The 25,681-nt window shown below is 38.0% G+C and overlaps 3 protein-coding genes across 3 annotated transcripts; all 3 read right to left on the reverse strand.

The window, feature by feature from the left end:
* Positions 1–2,624: 2,624 nt before the first annotated feature.
* Positions 2,625–3,623, reverse strand: LOC139188604 (uncharacterized mitochondrial protein AtMg00810-like). Its single transcript, XM_070806221.1, has one exon. It carries the CDS (start codon positions 3,621–3,623, stop codon positions 2,625–2,627), a length of 999 nt encoding a protein of 332 aa, XP_070662322.1.
* Positions 3,624–5,122: 1,499 nt separating this feature from the next.
* On the reverse strand, positions 5,123–6,852 carry LOC139188605 (uncharacterized). The gene is made up of 2 exons (XM_070806222.1): positions 5,808–6,852; positions 5,123–5,495 (listed from the first exon to the last, which is right to left on the reverse strand). Exons 1-2 carry the CDS (start codon positions 6,850–6,852, stop codon positions 5,467–5,469), a joined length of 1,074 nt encoding a protein of 357 aa, XP_070662323.1. The 3' UTR covers positions 5,123–5,466.
* Positions 6,853–7,280: 428 nt separating this feature from the next.
* Positions 7,281–9,916, reverse strand: LOC103410581 (putative UDP-glucose glucosyltransferase). Its single transcript, XM_008349265.4, has 2 exons — positions 8,953–9,916; positions 7,281–8,220 (listed from the first exon to the last, which is right to left on the reverse strand). Exons 1-2 carry the CDS (start codon positions 9,544–9,546, stop codon positions 7,393–7,395), a joined length of 1,422 nt encoding a protein of 473 aa, XP_008347487.2. The 5' UTR covers positions 9,547–9,916; the 3' UTR covers positions 7,281–7,392.
* Positions 9,917–25,681: the final 15,765 nt, after the last annotated feature.

The raw sequence follows: 25,681 nt of genomic DNA on the forward strand, positions 1-25,681 counted from the left end.
GTTGCCCGATGAAATGGTTCGTCGGGAGAAGTTCCATAAGCCGACAAACTAGAATTTCGTCGGGCAAAATGACACAATGCGTGCCAATTTTTCCTTTTGGCGCCAAAACATTGCCCAACAAAACATATTTTGCCCTACAAAATATTTTCATCGCGCAAAGTTGATGTGAAAATTACTTGACACACAAATTAAACCCTCTTTTTGACAATTGTAGTATAGATGTAAGTAGGGTATCGTTCTAGGCCGGGGATTAGGAGGGATTGCTAATCTATTCTAAATTAATTTAAAAATATTAAATAAGATTCAAGGACACAAAATTAGGCTAAAAACTCTAATAACTCGAAACACGCTTAAAATGACTCAAAACAATGAAAACAATTAAATTAAACACTAGGAACTGAAATGGACGGAAATTAAATTAAAAGACTAACAATAAAGAAAACTAACTAAATAATATAAATTAATAATGGATGGGTGTTTGGTTTTGATGAAAAGTAAATTAAACTTAATTAAATTACAGAATTGATAAAAACATAAAATTAAGGTAAAATGATAAATGACAGACTAGCTAGAGGGTTCTTCTCCACACATGACACATATGCAACCTAAATTAATTTTCAGTTGTTCTTTCAATAAATTGTGAATCTCAATACTCCAGATTAACCGTGAACAGCACTTTTTTAATCTTCAAGTTTTCCTTAAGTTATTGAATTGGACGGGAAAACGCATACAACAATTCAAAACATTCTTCAAAAGTCCCCTACGTGAAAAGCACAATAGAGATACAATCAAAGATCATTAAACTTTGTGAAAACTATAAGCATTGACGAGGCATTCGTAACTATGAAAAGCATGATACTCTTGCCAAGAATTTACTTAACGTGATTGTGACTAGCAACCTTTACTACTTGTGAAAATAAGTTCATAACGATTAGGTGAAATTCACTTATATTCTAGCATCAAATTCATGCATGTAAATTAAGCGTGCACTCTCAACCAACATACACAAATAAGTTTTTATACGAACGGATAAGTAAATTGAAATCACAACTTATGAAATCACAACCGAAGGTAATCAATTTATATTACAAATATATTCATGGCTTTGAATTAACCTCTAGCCAAAATAAATTTAATTACACATTATTAAACCAAAATTAAAATAGAAGTTTGGAAAGATTTAACCGAGAAAGAGTGAATTGGCGCTCCACAGGTTCTGCTCTCTATTTCCCGCACTGCACAATTCTTTTCTTGGTTCTCCGTGCTGATGCCTTTGCTGCCAAGAGGCAGATTTTTGCTCTCTGACCTCCTGGTTTCTCACTCCCGTCTCCTCTCTGCCTCCTGCGCTCTCTGCGAGCTGCCCAAAGGCAGCTCCCCAGTCTCTTCCCGTGTTCTGCCAGTCACGCTACCAAAGGCAGCTTGTGACCTCCCTTCGTGCTGACCTCCCTTCTTTTCTTCTTATTTCTGCGCCTTCCGTCTTCTCTGTCTCCACGCCTAACCTCCTCACGCTGCCCAAAGGCAGCTCCCCCCCCCCCAGCTGCCAAAGCAGCTTTTCTTTCCCTTTTATTCTTTCACCGTCCCCGTGTGTACTCTCCCTAACCTGCCCTCTATCTTTATTTTTTTTATTCCATCTTTTTTTTTCCAGCTGCAAAGCTTTAGTTTTTTATTTTTTTCTTTCCTCTTGTTCTCTGCTTTTGACTCCTTGGATTCCTTCTCCGCGTCCAGCTGCAAAGCAGCTCTCTCTCTTGGATCCCTTTCACGCTTTCTGCTTTTCTCTATTGCTCACGCTGTCTCTCCACTTTCTTCTCCTACAAACACAATAAATTAAAAGTATCATAAATACTTAAAGCTTTAACTAAATTAGACAAGACAAGAAAAGAAATATAAAAAGATGAAATATATAGTTTAAATATTGGTTTATCATTTAGCGTCACAATGGGTTGGCAATATTGTAATTTAAATTTTCTTTTGACGAATTTATTACATAAAATTTCACTTGTTCTATTTTTATTTTCTTTGCATAACAAATCCTATAAACACAAAAATAACGTAAATAGCTCAAAAATATAAGGAACTAACTAAGAAAAGACGAGTGAATTCGAAGTAAAAATATATATAAATATGATCCGATCAAAAGTCTTCGACAAAATCCTAAACGTTGACCAAGTTTGCCGAACCAAGTTTTTTTCGTCGAGCAAACTTTTATCTTGCAACTGGTGATTTCTAGTAGTGAATAACCCTAAAATATCAATAACATTTTGCAGCAAATTCTTCCCTATAAAGTTAGAAAGATAAAGGGAGAGGGAAACACACATGAATGTCACAGCTTAATCTATAGAAAACCTTAATGTATATTTCATTGTATGAAAACAGTTACAAGATTAAGCATAAATAGAAGAATAATCGGGAAAGAGAGAGAGCAGAGTAGGGGACAATGGCAGCTAAGCAAGTCAGCTAAGCAAGCATGAGAGTATGATGACCTCCACACTCTCTAACACAAGCTTTACAGCTATTAACAAGCTTTACACCGAAGAGGGAATAACACAGCTCACTAAACCCTAGCTTAACACAGCTTTACAGCTATTAGGGTTTAAAGAATATTCAATAATATTCAATACTCCCCCTCAAGCTGGATCGAGAGATTTTCTGGATCCAAGCTTGAAGAGAATACGATCAAGTTGAGAAGAAGGAAGGGGCTTGGTGAACACATCGGCTAGTTGATCACTGGAGCGAACAAATACAGTTTGTAACAGCTTGGACTGGACTTGGTTGCGGACAAAATGACAGTCAACCTCGATATGCTTTGTTCGTTCATTAAAGACGGGGTTGGCAGCAATATGCATTGCTGCTTGATTGTCACAGTGGAGGAGAATTGGCTTGGAAGAGATGATGTCAAGATCATGTAGCAAACCCTTTAGCCAAATTAGTTCGCATGCAGTAGATGCCATTGCACGGTACTCAGCTTCTGCGCTGGACCGAGCGACAACGGATTGCTTTTTGCTCCTCCACGTGACAAGGTTACCACCTACAAGAGTGCAGTAACCAGTTGTGGACTTGCGATCGAGGACGTTGCCTGCCCAATCAGAGTCTGTGTATCCTTCAATGGTGAAGTGTCCGTTGTTTTGCATGAAAATCCCGGTAGACATTGAGCTTTTTAAGTATCGAAGGATCCTTTTAACTAGTTGCAGATGATGAGATGTGGGAGAATGCATGAACTGGCTGACAAAGCTAACAGCATAAGCAATGTCAGGTCTAGTTATAGTCAAATAGATAAGTTTTCCTACCAACCTTTGATACTCCGATGCATTTTCAAGCTGGATGCCTGAGGTTTCATGCTTGAAATTTGTTGGTAGATGTGTTTTAGCAGGTTTGCAATGCATCATATTGGCTTCTTCTAAAAGATCGAGAACGTACTTTTGTTGATTTAGAAACAACCCCGTTGGAGATTGATCCATTTCGATTCCGAGAAAGTATCTAAGTCTGCCGAGATCTTTGATTGAGAATGTTGAATGTAAGGTGGCTTTGAGAGCATTGATTTCTTCCGGATTATCTCCGGTGACAATGAGATCATCAACATAAACAAGTACCACCAATCTTCCATGTGTGCCAAGCCTAGTGAACATTGAAGAATCTGCATTCCTTCGTTTAAAACCGGATGACATAAGGACAGAGCTTAGTTTTGAGTACCAAGCCCTTGGAGATTACTTGAGACCGTAGATGGCCTTGTGAAGCTTGCATACTACTCCTTGTTCCTTCTCTCGTTCATGACCAGGTGGTAGGCGCATGTACACTTCTTCTTCCAACTCTCCATGAAGAAAAGCGTTTTTTACATCCATTTGATGTAGAGACCATTGTGAATTGATAGCCACCGAAAGAAGAACTCTAACTGTGTTCATCTTTGCCACCGGGGCAAGGGTTTCTTTGTAATCTACCCCGTAGGTTTGCGTGAAGCCCCTTGCAACTAACCTTGCCTTGTGTCGCTGGATGGTTCCATCTGAGTTAAATTTTGTCTTGTAAATCGATCTTGCCCCAACCACACGTTGATCTTTTGGTAGAGAAACAATGCTCCAAGTTTTAGTTTCTTCGAGTGCCTTCAGTTCCTCAAGCATAGCACATCTCCATAAAGGAGATTGGTTTGCCTCTTCGAAGGATCGAGGCTCCGAGTGTTGAGATAACTTAGTGACAAATGCTGCATGAGATGGGGAGGTCTTGCTATGGTAAACCATTTGTCCAATAGGATATCTAGGCATGTAGATTTCAAAATCATCAAGCCTGGCTGGAGGTTGTCTGTTTCGAGAAGGATTCCTTCGTGGAGGAGTAGGTTGAGTAGGTTGTTGAGTAGGTTGTTCAAGGGGGTCTCTCCTTTCGTGGAGGACTTCTTCATTATTTGCTTCCATATTTTCATGGGCTGGCTCTATCTCAATTGCTTCATTGTGCGGTGTTGACAGCCTTGGATCATCAAGGACGAGAGGAGTGGGAAACACTTCATATGAGAGCTCCCCCTGAGGTTCATCATCATGCTTCTGAAAGAAGAAGTGTGTCTCATCAAACCGTACATCCCTGGATACAAACACCTTTCTGGTCTTAGAATCATAGCATTTGTATCCCTTTTGGGAAGTTGAGTAGCCTACAAATGCACACTTGATAGCCCTTGGATCAAGTTTATCTCGGTGAATAGTTTGAATATGTACATAGCACACACATCCAAACACACGGAGATGACTTATGTCAATATCTCTCCCTTTGAGAATTTGACAAGGAGATTTAAACTTCAAGATTCTGCTAGGAAGTCGATTTATGATGTATGCAGCGGTTTGTATAGCTTGAGACCAGAATTTCTTTGGAAGATTTGCTTGTAACATTAGTGATCGTGTTTTCTCAAGCAAATCACGGTTCTTCCTTTCTGAAATGCCATTTTGTTGTGGTGTTCCTACACAACTAGTTTGTTGCAAGATTCCATGCTCAATTAAGTAAGTTGTCATGATTTTGGAAGTATACTCAGAGCCATTATCAGACCTTAAGATGCCAATATTAGAGTTAAAATGATTTTGAACTAAGTTATGAAAATTTTTGAAACACTGGAAAGCTTCGTGCTTGAATTTAAGTAAATACACAAAGGTAGTTCTAGAGAAATCATCAATGAAAGATATAAAGAATCTGTAGCCATCAAAAGACTCTAAGGTTGCAGGTCCCCAAATGTCGGAATGGACAATTTCAAAAACTTTGGTAGCTCTAGAGAGAGAATGGGGAAAGGGTAACCTGGTGGACTTAGATTTTTGACAAACTTCACAATCTGAAATCTCTTTACAGAAACTAGGAAAAATAAAAGACATAACATGGGAAGAAGGATGAGCTAATCTCATGTGCCACAGCTGCTCCTTGTTTACTGTGTTTGAGTTTACGTAGAAACCTTTTGGAAAACTTGAAGAGAAGTTGACATAGTACAGTCCATTGAGGAAGAAACCTTTACCAATCGTTTCCTTCGAAACTCGGTCCTGGAAAATCACACAGTGAGTGGAAAAAATTGCAAGACAATTTAGCAATTGTGTTATTCTTCCTACTGGGAAATGAAGGGACATGCATGACAAGGGATTCCTTTTTACTTGAGAAGATTTTGAGTTTTCCTATGCCTACTATACGAACTTTGGTGCCATTAGCTACGGAGACAAAAGAAGGAGTGGAGAAGTTTTGAAAATCATTTAGTAAAGATGCATCGTTAGTCATGTGATCAGAAGCTCCTGAGTCGACTATCCAAAAACCACGGCTACTACTAAGATCCAATGCAGTGGAAATAGTTGCAACAATACCTGGCACATCATTTTGTGACACTGAGCTTGATTGTTCGAGGAAGCCAGCAAACTTGCCGAGCATGGCTGCAGGATTTTCATGATTTGTTGTTCCTTGTTTCTGTTGCAAGAAGTTAGCAAATTCATTTATGAGAGTAATGGGACTAGAAGAAGAGTTCATCACATTTTTGGAGACATTGTCGCAAACAAGGTTTCCTTGAGGAGTGTAGGCAGGCTTCATTTGGTTTCTTGGTGCTCTTCCATCATTATTGAACTTGGGTTTAAGTTCTGGATGAAGAATCCAGCACTTTTCTTTTATGTGTCCAATGCCTGGACGACCTATTTTCACACAGTGAGAACACTTTAAGTCTGGTCGTTTTCCCTTGTATGGTCTGGAAGAGGTGAAGGCTCTTGCTTCTGATGGCCTAAGATCTGATTCTCCAACGACAACGACTGCATTCATGACCTTCTTCCTTATTTCTTCGCGTTGAATAACGTTGCAGACTATCTGGAAGGTGGGAAGTTCAGGTGTCATCAAGAGATGACTTTTAAGGTCCTCATATTCTGGTCCGATACTGGCAAGCAACTGGAACACTTTGTCTTCTTCAGCACGCTTTAAAAGAATGGTTGTGTCCGTGGTATGAGGTCTGTAGAGATCCAATTCATTCCATTTGGCCTTCAAGTTGCCAAGATGTTGAACAAAAGAGAGATTTCCCTGTTGTAATTCTGTAAGATCTTTCTTCAGTTGCAAGACTCGCGCAGCATTGTTTAGATCTCCATACATGTCTCGTACAGAAATCCAAAGGTGGTGAGATGATACTGAATAACTGAAAATCTCAGCCATCTTTGGTTCCATAGAATTCAACAGCCAAGACATGATAAGTTGATCTTGGGACACCCATGCTGCATAATCTTGTGAAGTTGTTTCGGGCATGATATCATCCTTTTGAATGAACTGGAGCTTTCCACGTCCTCCAAGAGCGAGAGAAATAGCTCGTGACCAAGGCAGATAGTTGAATTCGTTTAGGAGCACTGAGCTCAAACGTTGAATTGGGTTGGTATCCATAGTTTCGTTTTTTGAAACTTTCTCTGATAATGTTGCCATAATGGCTTTAACTGGTTTGAATTTGGTAGGATTTCGGAAGAACACAGATGCAGGTCCACGAGGGATCACGGCTCTGATACCATATAGAAAACCTTAATGTATATTTCATTGTATGAAATATAGTTACAAGATTAAGCATAAATAGAAGAATAATCGGGAAAGAGAGAGAGGAGAGTAGGGGACAATGGCAGCTAAGCAAGCATGAGAGTATGATGACCTCCACACTCTCTAACACAAGCTTTACAGCTATTAACAAGCTTTACACCGAAGAGGGAATAACACAGCTCACTAAACCCTAGCTTAACACAGCTTTACAGCTATTAGGGTTTAAAGAATATTCAATAATATTCAATATAATCATACATATATCACTCAAACAAAGTACATCATTGAACTTAAATTCATATTTTTATTTGATTAATTGGCTTCCTATTGAAATAAGCAGTGCGATATAATCAACGATCATAACTTACAATTCGAAAAGATAACGAACAAGTTATTCTAGGAAACATACGTGATCTTGCTAATCTCGTCTATAAAATCTTCAAGACTCCGGTCAGAGGAGCCACCCTCAGCCACCGCTTCCTCTGCCGCCTTCTTCCATTTCAAAGCGTTTTGCTTCAGTTCATTTGCCTTCTCTCCCACGGTTGCCTCCAACAAACACTTCGCAACCTCGTCTCTCGTGATCAATCGATTTTCAGCTCTTCCACGACACAATCTGAGCCCCACACCAAACACATCCACCAAGAACTTTGAATTGGTGACTTGGTCGCCCCATTGAGGAAATGTCACAAGTGGCACGCCGGAAGTTAGTGCTTCGACTGAAGAGTTCCAGCCACAGTGAGTAAGAAAACATGCAACCGATGGGTGAGCTAGAACTTGCTCTTGTGGACTCCACTGCACCACTTTTCCCTTGTCACCAACATTTTCCAAAAACCCATCTGGCAAAACATGTTTTTCCGTTCCGAATGCTTTGCCAGGTGGCTTCATAGCCCATAAAAACGAGACCCCAGAACTCAGTAGGCCATGAGCAATCTCGTCAACTTGCTCTTGCTTTAAGTGCACAATGCTACCAAAAGATATGTACACGACAGATGTTGGGGGCTTTGAGTCAAGCCACTCAAAGCAATCATCGGCTTTCATTAAGTCACCTCCGATGCTTGTTTTTGGAGCTTTAGGGTTTTTGAATAAGGGGCCAACGGGCTTCACTATGCACACCTGGGACATGTGCTCAATTATTTCTGGCTCCAACTCCTGGAATGTGTCCATCAACACATAGAGTGATTTGGATAACTTCTTGAACTGTCCTAATATTGCCCTCCCCAAAACCTGAAACAAATTAATTAGTCAATAATGTCATAATTAGGGTTAATTTATATTTTAACGGTGGAGGTTTGTATTCAAACATAAAATGTCTTCCAGTAAAATAATTAGAGAGAAACACCAATATAAAGTACTGTTATATCCCTGATATGGGCTTTTTTTTTTTAACAAATGCTATTATCTACACTAAGGGGAGGGGGTAGACGGCTAGCAATAGTATGGTTCAAATTCGTCTTTGGTGATAATCGAATCTAAAACCTCTTACTTACAAGTGAAGAATAATACTACTAGACCGTAGTACTAAGTGGCCCTAATATGTTTGTTAAGTTTTAATTACCAATTAATGCCACGGTTTTAAACCTTTACTTACTAAAAAGTAACGAAGCCTTCTCCAAATGTGAAAAACGAAGCCTTCTCCAAATGTGAAACCAAAAGTGTTGTAATCTTATTATTATTTTGATGGTTGTTATTAGTACTTCAAAAAATTATTTTGCCGTCCTTTCTTGTTCATTTTTCTCTAATATTTATGCAAACAGACATATCTTGAGTGCAGAATGCTTTTTTTGAATACATCACCCATGATTTTTCTTTCGGATGAAAAATGGATTCGCACAGAATTTCTTTCTATTTCTTATTATTATTATTATTATTTATTTTTATTTTATTTTTTTATAAAGAAATACAACTAGACCAATAATTATAGCAGGATGACTTTTTTGGTAAGTATATGTTATTCACCTGAAATGGATCAGAAGGGAGTAAGAAGCTGGGAATCTCATCATGCTTCAGAACAGGCATACCAGGAAGCTGAATATCGATAATCGGCTCAGCCTCTGTCGGAAACGGCACCATCTTGTTGTGGCAATGGTAATAGGCCGAGAACACAGCACAAGACTGAATCCAAAGCGTGGCACGAGGGATCCCAAGCTCGGCGGCAACATCACAAACCCAAGGAATGAACGGATTGTTCACCAGGCATGAAACTGGACGACCTTCATTGGCATGTCGTTTGATCATCTGTGTTACCAGATCCATGCCCACAAGTTCAAGCAGAGGCATATATTCGTCCAACTTCGAGAATTTCGGATCATCTTCCGCTAGCCCGTCGTCAAAAAACTCAAACCTGATGAAACCATTGCCGACGGGTGTAGGTTGGTCACTGATACCATCATTGGCCTTTCTCATCTCTTTGCCATAGTTTTCTGTGGTGGAGAAACTTACCAACATGCCCTTTGAAGCTAGGCGTTTGCCTAACCTGAGCATAGGGTTTATGTGTCCTTGTGCTGGAAAACACACAAGAAAAATATGAGGGAGAGGAGTTTGAGATCCCATATTTTGCTCTCTTCTAATTTACTTTTCCCACTCAAACAAAGTTCTTTTTAAGTTTGTGTATTACTATAGAGAAGATAAATATGTTGTGCGAGTATACTAAGAGGGATAGATTGATGACAAATTAAATGACAATGATCCACAGTACATACATACACACACCTACACAAAGTGGACTTGTTGTGTATATACAGCAGCCTTTTCCTATATACTCTTATCGTTACGTATTTATTTTGGGTGGTTGTGTTCCATCCGCGTAATGCTCTTCCCAACATTACATATAGAAACAACAAACCCATAAAGCTAAAACGAAAAGAAGCAAAACCCATAAAAATGACAGGCAAGATGACGTTTCAAGGGGAGGAGAATGGTGGGTCGCTGGGTAGGAGGGGAAGAAGATGATGAAGAGTCATCTTCTTCTTCTTTTTCTCTTTTTTTTTTTTTGTTTTTAATTATATAAAATAGTTTTTTAATTATTATTTAAACACTTTTATTCCACATGGCAATATAATATTATATTGCGGAACCCAATTATGTGTCATATCAATACATAACATAATTTTTAACGGAGTTGTAACAGAAGGACTACATTGGTTTGCGACACCCAATTTCAGGGACTACATTGATCGATTTTCAATTTCAGGGACCATCTGATTGGATGTGTCAATTTCAAAGACCATTGTGATAAAAACCCTATATATTAATGAACACCCATACCTTGATACTAGGGATGGGCAACGGTTATGGCGGGTGGGTAATCGCGGTTATTTATCCATAACCGTTTATTCTCATATCCGTATAACCGTTTACCCATTGGGTAGTTGTCTAAACGGTTGGTTATGCCCATACCCATAACCGTTTATAAACGGTTAACCATACCCATAACCGTGTCAGCACCTGTCACACGCACACTCAGCTTTGCAGAAATTATGGGCATTCTGTCGAAGACTTCTGGTGAAGTAGAAAGCACATGAATCTTACTGTTCAATCACCCACTTCCCACACGCAACAATAGCTCATGGGTACCACAAATAACTTTGCCAAAGTTCTCTGCCAAAGTTGAGCACGTGAAGCTTGCAGCTCCCACTACATCGCTCTGACCAAGAAAGGTAAAAGAATAGCAAAGAAACAGCACTAACAAAAGTTTAGACACATAAATTTTGAAGGTCTAGCTACCATATTATTACCCACAACTGTAAAGGAACAGTACCACTGCTGGATAATTGGAAAGTCCCTGTGTGTCAACCTCTGTGCTTCGTGGCAAGGTAGACTAGCAAACATGCCCAACCTTTACTCACATTCGAGAAAACACTCCCAATAAGATTGCTTGCTCCAAAATCGAAGAGGCACCGTCCTCCGAATCTCGAGAGCCAGACTCCCAACATGACTACTTTCTCAAAATCGAAGAGAGGGTAAAGGAACAGTACCATTGCTGGATAATTGGAAAGTCCCTGTGTGTCAACCTTTGTGCTTCGTGGCAAGGTAGACTAGCAAACATGCCCAACCTTTACTCACATTCGAGACAACACTCCCAACAAGATTGCTTGCTCCAAAATCGAAGAGGCACCGCCCTCCGAATCTCGAGAGCCAGACTCCCAACATGATTACTTCCTCAAAAATCGAAGAGACACTGCTCTCCGAATCTCGAGAGTCATACCCCCAGCATGATTGCTTTCTCAAAAATCGAAGAGGCATCGTTCTCCGAATCTCGAGAGCCAGATACCACAGACCACTTTTTCAAAGTGCTCTGACAGAGTTAAAACATGTGAAACTGGCAGCTCCCACTACCGTGCTATGACCAAGCAGGGTAAAGGAATAGCATTACTACTTGTTGTTAGGGAGACTCCTATATATGTCGACCTCCATCCCCAACGGACAGGCAGACCTGCAAAAATGCTCAACCCTTCATCATATCTGAGAGGGCACTCCCAACGAAGCCTTTCGAAATATTCAGCTTTCTTTCCCCCCGATAATACCTCTGCAAACAAGCTATACTAGAGCAAGAATATCTCATATCATCAGGGTTAAAAGCAAGAGTATCCCATATCATGCTTTTTCCCTGTCTTTTCTTTTGGCCTTGTTTTTACCTGCAAGACAAGGAGAAAGAGAGCAATCAGTCAGCACTTGGAATCAAGCTTCCAGCCAGGAACTGACTGCCTGGAACCCCTTACCTGATTACTTACCTGGCATTGCTCTCGAGTACTCATCTTCAACATCTTATGTTTCCAGGGAAGATTCCGCATCTGCTTGAGGAACAGATAGGGCAAGTGCGAAGGATACAAGGAAGCATGTGGAGACAAGCGTAACAGTACACGTGCCGATACATTCATTACTCTGTCAAAAGCAAAAGTATCCCATATCAGCAGGGTGGAACGTACTCTAGATTTGATGGACTTGTTTTGACCCTCAAATTCTTCAGTCGGCCTTATACTCTGGAGGAAACCAGAAAACCCTCCAGCTCAGTTCAAGAATAAGCCTGTGGAAAGTTACTTCTTCAAAAGCAAAAGTATCTCATATCATCTCTTCTCATTTTTCTTCTCTTTATCCTTCATGCTGCTGCAAGATGGGGAGAAGGTGAACAATCAGTCGGAGCTCTGATTGCTTACCTTGTCTGTCACCTCTTTCAGCAAACCCCCTAGCTTGGCGACTTGGGGGACTCCTACTACATGGTTTGTATCGCGCTTGACCAAGCCTGAAACTACAAGTAAGCTTCAAGTGAAATTGATACATTACCTTGTGCATCTCCACCAGTTAAAGATACCCCCCCTGGATGGAGGAAGAGTACTTCCAGAGAAGATGCCACATCTACCTATGAGACAGATAAGGCAAGTCAAGACGACACCACACTCCGATACTTAGAAGTTTCGTGATTACGAGATCATTCTCCCACAATATTTCCTAATGTCATTTGTACTAAATCATTCACTTGTACTCACTAAATGAGAGCTTGAACCTATGTACTTGTGTAAACCCTTCACAATTAATGAGAACTCTTCTATTCCGTGGACGTAGCCAATCTGGGTGAACCACGTACATCTTGTGTTTGCTTTCCTATCTCTATCCATTTATATACTTATCCACACTAATGACCGGAGCAATCTAGCGAAGATCACAAAAAGCGATCGTTTTCGCTACCTAGGATCTATCTTGCAAGAGAACGGAGAATTAGATGGAGATCTCAACCATAGAATACGAGCTGGATGGAAAGAGTGCATCCGGCGTGTTGTGTGACCGTCGTAGGCCACTGAAGCTCAAGGGAAAATTTTATAGGACGGCAATAAGGCTAGCGATGTTGTATGGCACAGAATGTTGGGTGGTGAAGCATCAACACGTACACAAAATGGGTGTAGCAGAGATGAGGATGCTTCGTGGGATGTGTGGGCACACGAGAAAGGATAAGATTGGGAATGAGGATATCCGAGGTAAAGTAGGAGTAGCCGAAATTGTAGGAAATATGAGAGAAAATCGGCTCCGGTGATTTTGAACATGTGCAAAGAAGGCCGACTGACGTTCCGGTTCGAAGATGTGACTACGGGACAGAGGTTCAGGGCCGAAGGGGTAGAGGAAGACCTAGGACAACTTTGGAAGAGAGTCTAAGAAAAGACTTAGAGTACTTGGATCTAACGGAGGACATGACACAAAACCGAGCGCAATGGCGTTCTAGGATTCATATAGCCGACCCCACTTAGTGGGAAAAGGCTTTGTTGTTGTTGTTGTTGTTATCCTTTCTTTTTTACCATTTACTCCTTTTTCACCCCTCTACGTGTTTTTTTAACTACTGGAAAATTAAAAAAGAAAAATTTGTCATAATTTTATTTTTCTAACAATTAAACACCGTTATAGGTACATTCATCATATATTTCTGCATTTTAATTTTTTAAGTCCTTATACCATTCCAATAATTGAAATAATAGTTTATGGACGATATTTTTTACTGTTAACAATAAAGGTAATATAAAATTTGCTACGTATTCTTGGGTTATTTAACTCGGAATGTAAAGTATTAACATAATATATATAATGGACCATGAAATTTAAAGTGGTTAAGGAAAACTATATTATATTAGCTATATAAATCATGCACTATAGTCAATAGCATTGATCTAAGTTTTGTCCGATAAGGAATATGATTTGTGTTAATTTTACATATATAAAATAAATTGGTAAATGGTTACCCGTTTATAACCGCGGTTAATACCCATAACCGCCCATTTAAATTTCGCGGGTAAACGATTATACCCATAACCGTTTATTTATCTAAACGGTTACCCATAACCATAACCGTGAAATTTAAATAGACGGATAACCGCGGTTACCCATAATCGATGGGTATTTGTCAATCTCTACTTGGTACTCATTAACGTGTATTGCGTGCTACAGAAAATAATGGTTGCCATTCACAACGGACCTACCATTCTGATAGGTTGCCAAGAAAGACCATATTGGTACCAAGTTTGCAAAAGATATTGCCGACATTATAAGAATATGGATATGTTGCTTTAATTTTGATAGAGGATGAGCCGTTGTACACGAATATGCTGGAGAATTCATACATACATATATTGTATATGTATTTATACATAAATGTGAGTGTGTGTGTATATATATATATATATATATATATATGGGGGGAGGTAGGATTTACATTAGGGGTGGGGACGGTTTGGTTCAGTGCGATTTTGAGTGAAACCGAAATAAAATTTTTTTACGGTTCGGTGCGGTGCGATTTTGAAACCAAAACCGAAATGAAACCAAACCGTTTGATTTGGTTCGGTGCGGTTTCAAATAGTTTCGGTTTGGTTTTAAAAAAAATAATTACAATTTAAAATTTACATCTATCTATGAATAAAACGGTCTTATTTTCTCATGAAACATTAATTAATGAACTTGCAGTAAGCTGCAGAATACTTGCACCCAACTGCGGTAAGAATATAACAAGAACAACAACATTTTTTTAAGATTATACGAATCTATTATAAGAAAAGAGAAGACCTTAAAAGTGGGAATGACCTAACATTCATTTTTTAACAAGAATTCATGGCAGTTTGCCCCCTTCCCAACTTCAGTGTGAGAGATTTCAAAGTTCTAGAGGTTTTCATAGAGAAAAGTGAAAGTGATTGTACTCTCTATCTCCCTCTCGTAATAAACGAATCAGCAATGTATTGGCACTGATATAATTAAGCATTTTGTACCAATACAAATTGAGGTTCCCACTACCTGTTATTGTATCAATACATTTTCTATCGATACAAACCCTTTCTATGTCTCTCCAGAAAGCTGATGTATTGATAATAGTTAAGCATTTTGTATCTTAGGGGTGGAAAAGGATGACATTTTAGTGTGGTTGAGTCCATACTAAATGTATGGACTCTAACAAACAACCAATTAAAACATAACATTTAATTTTAGGTGTGGTTTCAGTTTCGGTTTCGGTACGGTTTTCAAAAGCCAAAACCGAAACCAAACCGTTTCACTACATTGCGGTTTGGTTTCAAAACCTCAAAACCGAACCGTTCGGTGTAGTCCGATTTGGTTCATGTTTTGGTTTCGATTTTCGGTTCCAAGTGCCCACCCCTAGTTTACATGGTAGTGTTAATATATCATAAGTTAGTAATTGGCATATCCTCGCAATGAAATCCATAAAATGATAAAGATAGATGACTCCCAGTTCCCACCGTGCCGGAGTGGTACGTGGCGGCATATATGGAAGTTTAGGTGGTGGTGGGTGTTGTAAACTAACAAGTTTTGGACTATATCAAAATATATTTTTTAAAGGTTTTGTTTTCACTTCTGAATAAGTATTGTTAGGTTAATTGTCAACTTGAAACTAATGTTGTGAGAAATGCCATATCATTTCGGACTCAAATCTGATCGTCTCTCCATATAGTAATTTAGGAAAATATGTACGGATCTGTACTGCATGAAGAGGAAAAAGTAGCTATGATTAGAAATGGTTTACTAATCTTAGATTAATCACTTTTTTTTATTAAATTTATAAATCATATGATGTGTTATCAATAAGAATAAACAAGTTAACAAATTTAATTAATAATCAACTTATCAACTGTTACATTATATGATTTATAAAATATAATTTAAATAGTTGATTATTTTAGCATTACTCGTTGAAGTTTGATTCAGCGAAGAAAAAAGGACAATGAAAGAACCAACTTTTGTTACATATAAGATATTTTGATTACTTAATTATGGACCATGTGGTTTTGATAGGATGTTGACTAGGATGATGTGTCAGCACTATCGAATGGTTTAATTGGTTAGTTGGTCAGTTGGTTAGTTGGTTATAGTAAGAGATAAGGTTGTTAGTCAGTTTCTTAGTAGCTAAGTGCCTAGTTACTATATGAGGAAATTGTAAAAAGGATAGAGGGTTGTTGAATGAAAAGTACATTGTAGTATTACATTGTATCAATGCATCGAGCAAGACATGAAGTTAGGTCCTATCAGGTTTGATGAATAAAATGGGAGATGTGAAAAATGAATGTCGTGGTATAGAGAGAGTTTGAGGTTTATGGTTACTGTTGGGACACATAATTCGTTGTCTGGTTTGTTTTGTTGACTGATATATACATGTTAGCTTACACATCAGCAAGGCAGTTAGGTGCCACATCAGTAAGGTAGTTAGTATATGGAGATTGTAGAAATATGGTATCGTCGCTGGTGGTCGATGGCTGGTGACCGTTCGTTTTTCCGTTGCAATGGTATCTGTTCTTGATGAAGATTTGCAACTTTGGTTGGAGTTTTCTGTACGAGTTCATGGGTGTTTCTGGAGAAATCAACTTGGTGCACTCCACGTGTTCGATGAATTGTGTCAGTAAATTTTCTTTACAATTTGTTCATGTACAAGGCCGATAGCCAGTTTTCTGTTGAAGGGTTGGAGGATTAAGAAGGCCAATTGCCATTTCCTCTTGAATTGTATATTGTTTTCTACTAATTGAAGGCCAATTGTCGGAGTGTTGAATCTTGAAGTCTTTCTGCTATATCATCTTTGCTAAAGGCCAATTGCCAAAGAGGGTTTGTGCGTTGCTCTTAAATGAAAGCTGTATACAAATCTTGATTGCTAGTTTCTTGAAGTTCGTTAAGAATAGTCGAATTCTTGGGTTGATTGTCATCATGTATGAGAATATTACAAAATCTGTGAAGATTGAAAATCTTTTGGGAATGCTTACTGTGAAATTGCAAGATGATAACTTTGTTAAATGGAATTTTCAGTTTCAATCAGTCTTGCGTGGTTATGACCTCTTGGATTTCTTTACGGGGGATAATCCATGTCCACCCAAATATGTAATTCATACTGAGACAGGTGTGACAAGAGAGTTAACTACTACTTATAAGAATTGGGTGAAAAATGATATGGCTTTACTTAGTTTGCTTATTGCTACCTTATCTGATGATGCTATGGAGCATGTTCTTGGATGTAAAACTTCACAGGAAGCATGGAATGCTCTACAAGATCGTTTTGCTTCTGTCTCAGTGTCCAGGATTAATCACTTGAAGACTGAGTTCCATACTGCTCAAAATGGAGGGGATTCAATTGACAAGTTTCTGTTAAAGCTAAAGGCTATACGAGACCAATTGATTTCTGCTGGAGAAAGGGCATTTAAAAATGATCTGGTTATTGCTGTTTTAACTGGATAACCACAGGAATTTGATATGGTCAGAACTGTGATATTGGCAAGGGACACACCAATCTTGTTGAAAGACTTCCGTGCACAACTTCTCAATGCTGAACTTACCATAGATTCCAGAGTCACAGCTTTAACAGGTTTAATGTCTGCAATGTATATGAATGTTGCTAATGGTAATGGTCATACTGGTTCTTATCAAGATAATGGTAGGTATCAAGGTGAAAGTTCAACCGTGGGGGCAAATGGTTATCAAGGAGGTGAAAGTTCAAATGGTAGGGCAAATGGTTATCAAGGAGGATATGGTTTTATTGGTAGCAACCAAAGGCCTTTCAATAATCAAAATCGAGGGACATTCAATTCTAACAGGAATTCCTATGGACAAAATGCTTCAAAACCTTACTTTGGCAACAAAAGTAGGGGATTAAATGGCGGTTTTTCTGATCAAGGCAAGAACTCACAATCAAGTTTCAATGGTCAGTCATCTAATGGTGGATCAAAGAATGGTTCAAATTGGCAAGTTGGAATGGGAATACTACCTTCAGATCATCCATTACTCCTGAATGTCAAATATGTTCCAGAAGAGGTCACATTGCACCCAACTGTCATTTTAAGAGTACAACTAATAGCACTCCATATCAACTATTGGTAAGTCAGATATGTGGAAAGAAGGGTCACAATGCCCTGGATTGCTTTCATAGGAACAACTATGCTTATCAAGGGGCTCTACCACCTTCAACATTCACTGCTATGTCGGCACAAGGTTCACAAAATTATTCTCAAACACCAAATGAGTCTCAACCACATGGGTTTTCTACTGCTGATACTTGGGTTCTAGATACTGATGCTACACATCATATGACAACTAATGTCAATAATATGAATCAAGTCACTGCATACCATGGTGATGAGAATATAATCATTGGAAATGGTCAAGGCTTGGATGTAAAACATATTGGGTCTACTAAACTATTTACACCAGATCATTGCTTATTCTTGCAAAATGTTTTGCATGTACCACATATCACTGTGAATCTTTTGTCAATTAAGAAATTATGCTATGATAATAGTTGCTGGTTTATATGTGATGATAATGTGTTTTTCATACAGGACAAGGCAACCAATGTGATACTCTACCAAGGAAGGAGTGATGGGGATCTTTTTACAATACCTGTGATAGTGTTCTCAAGATCTTTTTCTGCAAATGAGAAGATTAAAGATGTGAAATTTGGCTTTATAGGAAAGAAGATAAAGACTGCAATCTGGCATAAGAGGCTAGGCCATCATTCTGAAGAAGTATTGACAGTTATGTTGAAAGCAGCAAAAGTATTAGTTAGTATAGACTCTTCTTAGTCCATATGTACTTCATGTATTTCAAGTAAAATGTGTAGGCAATCTTTTCCTGTAAAACAAAGTAGTGCTACCTTTCTGTTTGAAATAGTACATTCAGATGTATGGGGGCCTTCTCCAAAGATATCAATTGAAGGATACAGATATGACATCAGTTTTATTGATGAGTATTCAAGGTTCTTGTGGATATTTCCTTTGGTGAACAAATCTGAAGCAGTCTCTCCTTTTATAAAGTTTCATGCCTTTGTATTAAATCAATTTAACACTGAGATTAAGTGTTTGCAAACTGATGGAGGAGGAGAGTATATGAGTAAAGTGTTTGTCAATTTTTTGGAATTAAAAGGGATTGTTCATAGAATATCATGTCCATATACTCCTCAACAGAATGGCATCTCTGAGAGGAAACACAGACATTTGATAGAAACTGCATTAACTTTAATGTCTAAAGCAAACTTGGATCCATCTTTCTGGTTTCATGGTTGTTCATATGCAACTTTTTTTATTAATAGAATGCCAAGTAAAGTGTTACAAATGCAGTCTCCATATCAGATGTTGTTTGGTAAGATCCTTGATATTCATAATTTGAAAGTGTTTGGGACAACTGTTTATCCATGTCTCAAGCCCTATAATGCAAATAAGCAACAAGCAAGATTTGTCCAGTGTGTTTTTCTTAGTTATGCTCTGGGGTATAAGGGAGTTATATGTTACAATATTGAAAAAAGAAAAATGATTCTATCAAGGCATGTCATTCATGATGAATCAGTGTTTCCATATAGAGTTCTGGTTAACACCAAGTTCATTGAAGATTCACAGTTTTCATCTACAACTCAGAGACCTATTGTGATTCAGGTTCCTATTCAGAATGTTGCAGAAACTTCAGGTATTCAAAGAGATAATCATGGTGAGGCTACACATGATATGTCATTGTCTTTATCTGACAATCATTCTCATTATGTGGGTCGATTGAACTCATTGGATTCAGCATCTACTTCAGATCATTTATCATTGTCACAAGGTGCTTCATCAACTCAAGATCCTCATCCCATCACTCCTAGATCTCATGATGTATCACAAATGTTGCCTGTCCATAATGATACACAACTTGAGGTAATTCTACCCTTTTCATCTCCCATATCATCTCATCTTGGTGAATCTAGTAATGTTTCTGTTCATCTAATGGTCACTAGGTTGAAGAGTGGTACAATACCACAGAGAAGTTATAAGGGATATTTACCTACATTGCCTGAACTTCAGTCACTTCAATTAGCTGATGATACATACTTTGGTGGAGGTTTTTTTTTTTTTGGTGGTTAACAGTGATGCTGATGAACCATCAACATTCTGAAAAGTTGCTACAATGCCACAGTGGCAAAATGCAATGCAAGAAAAGTATGACTCTTTTAGGGCTCAAGGAAATTGGGAATTAGTACCACCACCTGGTGATAGGTCTATTATTGGCAGCCAATGGGTATATAAAATAAAAAAGAATCCCGATGGCACAGTCTCAAGGTACAAAGCAAGGCTGGTGGCACAAGGTTTTTCCCAGGAGCAAGGTGTGGGTTATTTTGAAACCTTTAGTCCAGTGGTAAGACATACCACAGTTCGAATTGTACTTGCATTGGCTGCCATTAATCATTGGGATTTGAGACAACTTGATATCAAAAATGCATTTCTACATGGTGAATTGCAAGAAAATATATACATGAAACAACCTTAGGGATTTATGGATATAACTAAGCCAACACATGTCTGCAAACTGTTAAAATCTCTCTTTGGACTCAAACAAACTCTAAGAGCTTGGAACTTTAAGTTCACAAGCTATTTACTTGCAATGGGGTTTAAACCTTCAACATCAGACTCTAGTTTATTTGTCAAATAGTGTGAGAATGATATTGTCATACTACTTCTCTATGTAGATGATATTATCATTACAGGTTCCAATTCCAGTACAGTTCAAATGATAATAACAGAATTGTCTGAGGTGTTCGAACTCAAAGATATGGGCAAATTGACATAGTTTTTTTGCTTGCAGATCAATTACAAGTCTAATGGAGATATCTGTGTTAATCAGTCTAAGTATGTCAAAGATCTTCTCCACAAAGCTGGTATGGACTCTTGTAAATCAGCATTAACACCATGCAAACCTCATAATCCTTTACTCCTTACTGAAGGAAAGCCATTATCAGATCCCATTTTATATAGAAGTATTGTTGGTTCATTGCAATACCTCACATTCACAAGGCTAGATATTGCATATACAGTCAATATTGTCTGTCAGTTTATGGCTAAACCAACTGAAGTTCATTTTAGGGCAATTAAAAGGATATTAAGGTTTTTAAAAGGAACTATGCAACATGGTAGCACATTCTTAGGTAATACAGAAGTGAGGATTCACGCATTTAGTGATGCAGATTGGGCTGCAGATTTGAATACAAGAAGGTCTGTCACTGGATATGTTGTATATATTGGTTGCAATCCAGTTTCTTGGCATTCAAAGAAATAGGACTCTGTGTCCAGAAGTTCTCCTTGGGCTGAATATAAGGCCTTAGCTCATACAACTGCTGATTAATATGAGCATATTTATGCGCCTTAGTTAGCTAGTTCTTATGCATTTTCGTTATGTTTTCTTTGTTAAAGTAGTCTTTTAAGCTACTTTCATGTGTTTTCAGGTTTAAAGGACATATTACATGAAATGATGCAAGTTGGAGCTTTTGGAGCAAAATATGAGCTTGGATTGAAAAGGACATGCTTGGAACACAAGGTTGGGATGGAATTGAAGAGTTGAAGATTTGAGGTTTCCTACTTGAAGTAGGAAAGCTAAGCCTAAAAGTTTCCATTTTGGGTTGATCTTTCCTAAATCGGAATTGGCAACTAAAGTTTCTAAAGTTGGAAGTTTCTATTCTTGGAGGTTTCCATTTTCGTGAGTTTCTATTCTCGGCTTTGGGCTTTTGGATGACCCATCCTTACTTCTTGGACCTATGTCGCACCTAAACCCTAACCCTAGCCACTTAATCAGTCGTACCTAGGCCTTGTTCACATGCAAAAAAAAATCTGATTATTTACCCTAAGCCCATGCCGCACCTTTCCATCCTAGAAGCCCTATTTTACAAACCTTAACCCTAGCCCATTGTTTCAATCTGATTTCATTAGGGTTTTAGGTACCTATATATATGTGTTTTACTCCTTTGGCCGAAGATCTCCCACTCTACAAATCAGAAATCGTCTAAACCCTATTCCCATACCTTGCCGCAGCCTTCATCCATTCCAGCCACACCCATACACCTTGCCCCAGCCATCCCTCTACTCCAGCCACCATTCTCCATCTCCATACACCATCCACACCTCTTGCCGCACCACCATACCATCCTAATTCCCTTCCTAAACCAAAATCACATCCAAAAGTCCCCTTAACCATCTCTGCCGCAGCAAGGAGAAGAAGAAGAGGAGCTTGACGTGCAGAAATTCAAAGTGGAATTCTTGGGCGTTTTAGGTGTAATCTTTCTTATGTCTTCGATGTTTCAATTCAATAAACATTATGTTGTGAGTATGAGGAACTAAACCCCCTTAGTTGGGGGTTAATTCGAAACCATGTACATGCTTGCAATTTGATTCGATTTCATTCAGTTGTTATTTCATAAGTTGTGAATTCAATTCGTTCATCTACTTGATTGATAACTTAATTGTGTATGTTGATTGAGAGTGCACGCTTAGTTTTCATGCATGAATATGATGCTAGATTATGAGAGAGTTTCACCTAATAGTTACAATCTTATAATCACAAGTAGTGAAGGTCGCTTGAAAACGATCGCGTTGAATGAATTCTTAGCATAAGTTTCATGCAATTCATAGTAACGAATGCTTCGTCAATGCTTATGTTTTTCATAGAACTTAATGATTCTTGCTTGTATCTCTATTATGCAATTCATGTAGGGAACTTGTAGGGAATGTTTTGGGTTGTCGTATGCAATCATCCAACTTGATAACTTATGGAAAAACTGAGGGTTAATTAGTGCAATTCACGGTTAATTTGGGGCATTGAGTATTTATAATTTATTGGAAGAACAACTGAAAATCGTTTTGTGTGCAAGTGTGACATGTGTGGAGAAGAACCTCCTAACTAGCCTTTTATCCATCCTTTTCATCCAAAAACGTTTTACAATCTGTTTAGTTTTAAGTCTCTGTTTTGTTTTCAATTTTCGTCCAAAACAAATCCCCCTTTATTTTGAAGTCTTAGATTAGTTAGAAAGTGTTTTGATTTGTGTTTCTAAGTGTTTTGATTCAAGTTTTCACTCAATTTCGTCCAAGTTCTTGTTAGGTTCTCAAAACTGCCCAAAAAGTGATTTTTAGGCAGTTTTGAGTCATTAGGTTGCTGTTTTGAGTTTTAGGTTTGTTTAAGTGTTTTAAAGTTTAGTTTTGCATTCTTTGAGTCTAGTTTAGTGTTTTAAACCTTGTTTTAGAGTTTTTAAGTCAGTTTCCAAGTGTTTAGCAATCCCTCCTAATTCCCGGTCTAGAACGATCCCTACTTACATCTTTACTACAATTTGACAAAAAGAGGGTTTAATTTGAGTGCTAGTTAATTTTCGCATCACTGATATCGCATGGATCAGAAGTGTGTTGAAAGATATGGCTGTAGTATTGCATTCTTCTCCTGTAATCTATTGTGACAACAAATCTGCCATTGCTCTAAGTTCAAATCCAGTATTTCACTCCAGGATTAAGCACTTAGACACAGATTATCATTTTGTAAGGGAGAAAGTTCAAAAAGGCGATCTCCAAGTTCAATATTTGTCAACTGAAGATCAAACTGCTGATATTTTTAACTAAGGGGCTGTATAGTCCATCATTCCTTAAGCATTCTTTCAATCTCAAACTAGGAGACCCAGTTGAGATTGAGGGGGGATGTTGACTGATATATACATCTTAGCTTACACATCAGCAAGGCAGTTAGGTGCCACATCAGCAAGGTAGTTAGTATCTGGAGATTGCAGAAATATAAGGAAGTTAGTTAGTTAGTAGCGTATCAAAGAAGCAAATATAGTTGTATAAATAGGCAACTTCTATCTCTCTATAAAACAATCAATTCAAGTAAATATAATTCTCAGTTAGTCACTTTCTCTCTAATTCCTCTGCAATTATTCTTCCTTTTCCTTTTAAGCTTTCTGCATTTCACACCTTACTGTTAATATGTTTGACTATTATGGATAGTGTCACCTATTACAGTTACGTATAATCATTTTTCATATAAAACAATTCACGATTTCTTAGTTTGGATTCCTCTTAATCGATCCGATCTTTGATTTGCTCGCAATTATTACAAGTTCATCGGGCTTTCTTGGTTGACTGATTCTTAAAACCTAAGGCATAGCAAGAGCAACAAACTGTTTTTATGTTCAATATTATTTCTACAAATTATTTTATATGAACACACATAAGACATACAATTACATATTTAGTGACATAGATCAAAATAAAGTTGGGATTCTACAGTAAAATGAATTGAAAATTTAAATAGAAAACCAACTTACTTGTTAATGCACAAAATCGGGTCGATCTTGGACAAACATAAATCCGACCATGAATCATACAAACGCACAAGAACACAAAGATATATCGTGGTTCACCCAAGTTGGGCTATATCCACATTGGTGTCGATTCTGTTTCACTGTGTAAATGTGTGGGTTACAATGGACAAGCAAGGTAGCTCTCTGTGTGCTGCCCTTTGTGGTTCCTTTTACTATATGTCTCCATTTCTAGTGCGGGTGCAGGATCCTTTTTATAGAATAAGGGTTACCTTCACCTCCTACATACATAATAGGCTAGGTTATGAGGCCCAAATACTAGGGGTACAACATTACTTATAAGCACATATAAGGTCTAAGGTCCCTCCTCTCTTCAATGTAGAATTCATTTTCAACAAGCTCTCTCATGTGTGGCGAATTTTTAAACCAAACACATGAACAACACAAGCGAGGTAACATGGAATACATGTGGCCGTTAGGTTTCATACGTAAGGCAACCTACTCTGATACCATTAAAAAGTTAGGGTTCCCAATTAATAATATGGGGGGTAGCCAACTTATGTATATGCCCATGCAATGTCTCTCATTTCATAATGTGAGATTCATTCTCAACAAGATCTAGACAAATAGTAGACAATTACAGCTGTACATGTTGAGTAACCCTAGCCTTCTACATACGAATAATCTCACGCATAATGAGGCAAGAATGGTCCAAATGCAAGTAACCCTAGCATTCTTCATACAACAAATCTCAGGCATAATAAGGCTATACTACTCTATGTTACTAAGTTAAAGTATTCAAACTACCAATTTGTGTTCTTGTTTCATTCAGTGGTTTTATAGTTTAATTTGTTTGTTAATCTTAATCTTGGTGGACATGTAAATGAATGAAGAAACCAATATGCATACATCCTACCGTGTGATTTATTTGGTTCTTTGAAGTTTTCTTGTTCTTGATGAATTCTTACTTGCTAATCTAAGTTGAACATCACAACTAGGTTGCAGATTAGGGGTACTTGGTCACAACCACACATCAAATGGATGATCATAAACAAGTTAAACGAACCTTAGTTGCAGATTGGAGAGTTGAACGCATTTTGACTTAATTTTCATGGAATTGACTTGTAATGTTGAAATCGGTATCCCTAGTTCTGTTCCCATCGTTTCTGAATCAATCTATCATTCATCTTTATCTTGTCTTGCATTTAAAGTTACTTTAGCTTTCAAAACAAAAATCTAAATTCAGTTTTCATTTTCATTGCTTAGTTAGGATTCTCATAAAGCTAGTAATTTGTAGAGTTCTAATCAACCGTTGTGGTTTGACACCCATACTTGTGCTATTATACTATCCTTATATTTGCACTTAAAAGGAACACAACAAAATTTTGGCGTCGTTGTCGGGATTGATTTCAATCCCCTATAATTGCTTGCTTTATAAACCCTATATGTTTTTCTTTTCTTAGTTTAGATCTTTAATTTACATTTTAGGTGGTATGGAGAGATGTACGGCGAATGTCCGTTATGTGCTAAAACTAGCCATCCTTTTCAATTCTGCCCAAGGAGAGATGAGTTTCCTACGTTTGTCTGAGAGTGCTCACACCACATGTGTTTCTCTAACCAAGAGCCACT

Source organism: Malus domestica, chromosome 10, assembly GCF_042453785.1.
Source record: "Malus domestica chromosome 10, GDT2T_hap1".
Taxonomy (NCBI): domain Eukaryota; kingdom Viridiplantae; phylum Streptophyta; class Magnoliopsida; order Rosales; family Rosaceae; genus Malus; species Malus domestica.